General features: G+C 49.2%; 1 protein-coding gene across 1 annotated transcript; it reads left to right on the plus strand.

Moving 5' to 3' along the window:
- The first annotated feature begins 482 nt into the window (after positions 1 to 482).
- On the plus strand, positions 483 to 5,766 carry cdc42ep3 (CDC42 effector protein (Rho GTPase binding) 3). Its single transcript, XM_015944074.3, has 2 exons — positions 483 to 712; positions 4,171 to 5,766. Exon 2 carries the CDS (start codon positions 4,362 to 4,364, stop codon positions 5,427 to 5,429), a length of 1,068 nt encoding a protein of 355 aa, XP_015799560.3. The 5' UTR covers positions 483 to 712; positions 4,171 to 4,361; the 3' UTR covers positions 5,430 to 5,766.
- The last annotated feature ends 259 nt before the right edge of the window (positions 5,767 to 6,025 follow it).

Below are 6,025 nucleotides of genomic sequence, written 5' to 3' on the forward strand. Positions count from 1 at the left end.
TAGATGTTTAAACCCTAATTTATATGGTCTGCTGCAGCCATGCGCTGCCTGTAAATGCCCCCCACGTGTGCTGCAGTGCTGCAGCACTCTGCAGTGATCCGTCTGCTCATCTGGTCACGCCTCAGCCTGCTGCAGCTCTCTGAAAAGGGCCAGCACATCATGATTTGACACAAAACGCAGTTTAGGGAAATAATAGAGATGCCATTAATAAAGAGATATGACAGGATGAGTCCCAACTGCATCTCCAGATCAGGTTCTAACCGAAACAAGATGCACTTTACACACTAAGAAGGAGCATTTTAGAGAAAGAAACAGGCAGGCAGACGTCCATCTGTGATTATTTTGGGGGAACGAAGATCACCCGCAAACTGACCAAACCAACACAAGCTCTGCGAGGGAGAGGACAGACGTGCACAGGTGCTGCTGGAAAAAGGCATGTGAGAAGAAACAAGTAGAGAAACAGGCGAGTAAAGCAAACGAGAGGAGGAGAAAGCCAGTGGGGGGAGTGAGATGAGGCGTAGGAGGAGACTCGACTGGCTGGAGAGGGGAAAAGAAGCCGGAGAGCAATTCTGACACAGCTGTCCGGCAGGCGTCCCAGTCGCCAGACGTGCAGCCCTATGACAGTGTCAGCAAACCTCAGGAGCACTTCATTCAGGAGCTGCAGCCTTCACCAAAACACAACGACACCCCCTCCCTCATCAGAGCATCCCAGGTGAGTGGCAGCATGTTTTATCTCAGGTTTCGTGCCATCTTGCATCAGTACAGAATGTGCAGCGGGATCTAATGTGCGCCAGAACAGTGGACATGTATGGAAACGCTGGTCTGTCTACATCTATGACAGGAATTTGGCAACATGATCTTCTCCGGCTTTTCCAAGAAAGACATTTTCAGTCCAGCTGCTGGCGGGAGCATGCTTTTCTCAACTGCAGAGTGTTATTTCTCAAGAGGAGTGGGTTTGAGGAGGCTACACTCAGAAAACGTCTTATTTTCTGCTATCGTGTTGACATTCTCGTCATGTTTCATTCTGAGTCCTGCTCACATCTGCCAAGGATAACTCTGGCAGTGCTCGCGGGTGGCACCAGGGCAGTGAGACGGAGCACAGAACCAATACTCCACCCTACTATCCACTCACAGCACCAGGTTCCTCAAAAGTCAGACCTTTGCCTGTAATTGAGGTTTATTTCAAGCAGCTCTGTCTGTTTTGTAAGGCTGCCATTACCCTCTGTGGTATGTGCCTTTTTAAAGCAGCCTCAAAGAGAGGGTCTCTCTGGGCAAAGGCGTGACCCGGGCCGAGGCCACGCTTAGATGTCAAACAAGCACTCAGAAACTCCCTTCGAGCTGCTTTTCGGAGATTGTGGGAGGAATTGTGAAACGCTATCCGTAACTGCAACAAGAAGTCCTGAAGCTCATCCAGTCATGGATGTTTTAAGGGATGCGTGGTTTCAGTCATGACCAGGCCAGCTGCTCCTCTGACCCGGCAGCAGCTGGAACAGCAGCAGGTTACCTCTCAGAATAAACTGACCCAATGATGTCACACAGACCTCTAGGTGTCCAGAAATACCCAGACAAATCACGAGCCGTTCATTAAGCGACTAGATGCCAGCTCTATATTTATCTGCCTCCACACTCTAGGTTTCATCACCTCCTGCTGCCCCACTGCTCATTTCCAGCCTTCAAACAACCAAACGTTGAGACAGCTTCAATTTTAAGGATGCTGGAGAGGCTCCAGATCAGCTCACACCCAGACAGAAAGCCGTTGACCCAGTGGCACGGTGGTTTTCTCCCACAGCTCCAATTAAGGCAGCAGGGCTGCCGAGGCAAGCAGTTTTAGGGGGAATCTGCCATCAGATCTCCCATTTCCCAAGATGTGCAATTGAAACCCAGGGCAGCAGTCGGTGGTGGCGGCGCCGCCAGGATTGCACCACCCCCGCACGTGCCATGTAGTCTTGTTATTGGAGTAGCTCCAAAAGGATGGTGCAAGTCAAGCGCTAGCTTTGAAGTGTGCTAGAATACACCTGTTCAGCTATTAACAGCCTGCAGGCTGGTCAGCAGCGGGGGTGCGCTGAGGGACGTCCGGAGTCCTTCAGCTGTGGAACCAACAAAGGCTTAGCAAGCTTTGTTGGGTCTCCGGAGGTTTGTGTAAATCGGTGATTTCTAATTGATGTGTGGCTGCAATGGTTCAGAGGAAGAGAACTGAGGGATCAAAGGCGGATCCTGTTCCTCGTAGCTCTTGGATTTCCACTCATGTTTGCTATTTAAGTCAAAGTGACCCATCAGCAGGAAGCCTGAAGGTCATGGATTCCAGGCCGGAGTCTGACTGCAACTGCTGCCGACTAACCGAAGACACACAATGGTCAGAAAATGAGCAAATCTTCAGTTACAGGGATCAATCATTGATCATGTCACATGGGGCAAAGAAACGTCCCGTAAAATGTTTTGTGACAAGCGAGTCACAAAGTGTCTCGCTTTACTAGTCAAAGATTTCTCAATTTCTTCCACTTTCTGACTCACAGGAACGAAACTGAAACCAGGTTGAGTTTGTATGGAAACTCAGATTTAGGCTGTGGAAATGGCGCCAAAAATAATTCACACTTCCTGCCGTTCTGAAGGCTGTAACCAAGTGTCGTGTGGCAGCGCTGGAGTCAGAGGAGGAGGCAAACGCTCTTCTGCACAGCATCCTGGAGGCTTCTGAATGACACCAACTCCATTTGGCCCTCCAGGCTCCCATAGCAACTCTTCTCTGCTTTAATAGCAGCTCTGTCTGTGTGTTCTTCGGTGACTAATAGATCGAAACAAAAATGGATTCAGATGCCGTTTGGGAGAGAATAAGGTGTTGATTTGAAAGTTCCTGCTTAGAATTTTTGATTTAATGTGACTGTAATGCAGACTGTTGATTATTAGGACCAGCAGCACTTATCGGCTGATATTCTGCTTCCTGAGGGCGACAGATGGAGGACGGTGCAGTACGGTGGTGCTGCAGGAAGCCGCCTCATAGGTCTGTTTTAGTTTCTGACTCCAGCAGGTCACTAAAGAGCTAAAAATCCGGAGAGATGCTACAGAGATGAGATGAAATCATTTTCCTTTCCTTCAGTTAAACACTGCAGCAGCAGCACCCCCCCCCCCACCCCCCCCCCACACACACACACACCTCTGTCTATTTCTCACCTTTAGTTAACACTTTCTCTCACCCTCACACATTGTCTATCTCCAGAACCTCGCATAAACACTCAAATTCAGTTCAACACACTTCTCCTACAGCACCAGAGCTCTCTCTGTGATGTACTTTTATCTGATCTTGGACAGGATTTCGTGCACGTTTGTAAGGTTGCAGCTTATTTTCGGTGCAGATGCAAGACCCTAACCCCCGTCTGGCTCCACGCAGAATAAGCTGCCTCCTTAAAGGGACTGTGATGAGGCTGATTCAGAGGCTTGGTATCGGTCGGGTGCAGCAGGAATGTGGATGTTTTGGAGGTTTTCTTATTTGGGCAGGGAGGAGGAGGAGGAGGAGGCTGGGGGTGTAGGGTGCAGACACTGAGGCACTCTATCAGAGGGTTAATGTTGTCAGTCCTCGCAGAAATAAATATGTCTATAAAAGGACAGGCTCCCCTCCTGCTGGTGCCCCCCCCCCACCCCACCCCCCCCCACACACACACACACACTAAACCACCACCACCTCACCCAGAGCGTTTTCTCTTATTCTTCAACAGTCGACCTGAGTTTTTAAGGCGACGCTCTTGGCTTGTCGTCGGGCCTCGGTTCTTCAAAGCTCCGTCTGCACCACCTTCTCTCCTAAGATCCACTCACACTATAATTCCTGACTTTATCTCTCTCTGAACCTCTGTAACCCCCTCCCCGGTGTAGCTCCTTCTGTCTGGGCATGCCTGAGCAGTAGCTCGCTCTAAAGACAGGCTGCCCTCCTCTGATCCGTCCAAAGTCCCCTTCTCCTCCAATCTGCCGTCCAGCTGTTCCACATTAGCACTTCCAGAGATGTGAGGAGGCCAAGAAAGTCTCTGGTGTGCGAATGTGAGCGTGAAAATGGTTTTTATTCCTTGAGGGATTCAGTGGGTTTTGTTTAAAGAAGACAAAACAGGTGTTTTAAATCTGTTCTCTATAAAATTGGACATTTTTCTTAAAAATGTTGATATTTTACCGTTTTGTCTCTGATTTCAGAAAAGAGCCCCTTTGCTGAACATCTCCATCTCTGGACTGATGCAGGGATTATTTTCAGAGTCCTGTATAAGCATCCTGGTTCTGAGAATGTAACTCCATCTCCTCCCTTGGGGAACCGCAGCATTCAGACCCTGCAGAAGCATTTCTGAGCTTCCTGTCCTGCACATTTGAGAATCCTGCACAGGAACAGCATGCCAGCAAAAGCACCCATTTACCTGAAACCCACCAACAGTAAAAAGGGGAAAAAGTGTCGGCTGAGAGACATTCTGTCCCCTGACATGATCAGCCCGCCGCTGGGAGACTTTCGCCACACCATCCACATCGGCAGAGGCGGAGAGAGAGATGCCTTTGGAGACATGTCCTTCCTTCAGGGGAAGTACGAGCTTCTACCAGGAAAGGGAAATGCCAACCCACAGTTTGGCGTCCAATCGGAGATTCTGCGAGCAAACAGCACAGGTGACGCTTCCTTTGCTGAGACGCCCTCTCCCGTACTTAAAAATGCCATCTCACTCCCGACTATCGGTGGCTGCCAGGCTCTCACCCTTCCTCTGATCTCCTCCGCCATTTTCCCAATGCCCCCCATGGAGGACATCATGGGACCTTCTTCTCTTTTGAAAGCTGAAGTAGTTGAGGAGGTTGAAATCCTGCAGGTTGATGCTCTGCTGCACTCCTTGGACGTCTTCGACAGCGAGCCTTCGTCTCCATTTACAGACATCCACTCGAAGCCTGACGTCCTCTTAGATCTGCTGGAAAACGCGCACAAGTCCAAGGCTGTCGCCAAGGCCAACAAGTTAAACCAGAGTGAAAGAAGATTCGATCAGCCTTCGTCATATTTCATCAACGGCCACACCAGCAGCTTCTGTAAGGCCAACGGAAGCGTGAACAGCAACACGAGCAGCGACAGCTACGACAGCTTCACCGGTAAAGGGGACTTCCAGAGTGAGCGCAGTAACGGCAGCCGGAGTTTCAACGGAGACGGCACCCACAACGGTTACGGATGCTTCAACGATGACATGTCCCCGAGCTTCAAAACAGAGCTCTCCAAGTGCAATAAAGACTGGGTGGACAGGGACAGCGGGGTGGAAGAGGGACGCATGAGTGACTTTGAGTTTGAGTTTTCCAAGGAAAAGAGTGCATCTCAGGATTCCCTCGCCCACATCACGGGGTCATTCCTCTCCCTGGAGCTGGATCTTGGCCCATCCATCCTGGATGATGTGCTCAACATAATGGACAAAACCGCAGCGAAGAGCAGGCCTTAAGCTGCGCCGGGGCCTCCCGGACCAGAGAGGGAATCAGTACAATAATAGCCAGGAGGGGGGAGAGACTCACAAGTAATCAAAATGGTGTCTGGATATATCATTGAGATGAATATCAGCTGATACAGACAAGGCTGCTTATGTTTTTATTCTTAAAACTTCTAACTGTTCTAGCTTCTGTGGAGTCTTCTTTTGGTTTGTCATGCCTGCAGCATGTTCAGGATGCATGAGCTTTAGTGTTACAGATCAATCACAGCCATCGTGCCTTTCATTTTTAATTAGCTACATGATAGATTGGTGCTCTTGTGTTGACCTCCACTGAATAAACAACTTCACAGACTCCAGCCTTCACGACGTTGCATTTTTTGACTTTCAGAGTGGGCCTGACACATGATTCATTGGGCAACAGCAGAACACCATGCATAAATGTTTTCTTCGAAGCTATAAAAAAAAAACAAAATTTCTTTCATTTCTTTGCATTTTTTATGGACATAAGTCAGGATTAGGAGGTGTTTTTAAGTTTTCTAGTAACAAAAATCCACCGAGAGTACTATTCTGGACTCGGACCCAAGTCACGTTTAAAGGCCAAGTTCACTGAG

The sequence above is a fragment of the Nothobranchius furzeri genome, chromosome 12, assembly GCF_043380555.1.
Source record: "Nothobranchius furzeri strain GRZ-AD chromosome 12, NfurGRZ-RIMD1, whole genome shotgun sequence".
Lineage (NCBI taxonomy): Eukaryota > Metazoa > Chordata > Actinopteri > Cyprinodontiformes > Nothobranchiidae > Nothobranchius > Nothobranchius furzeri.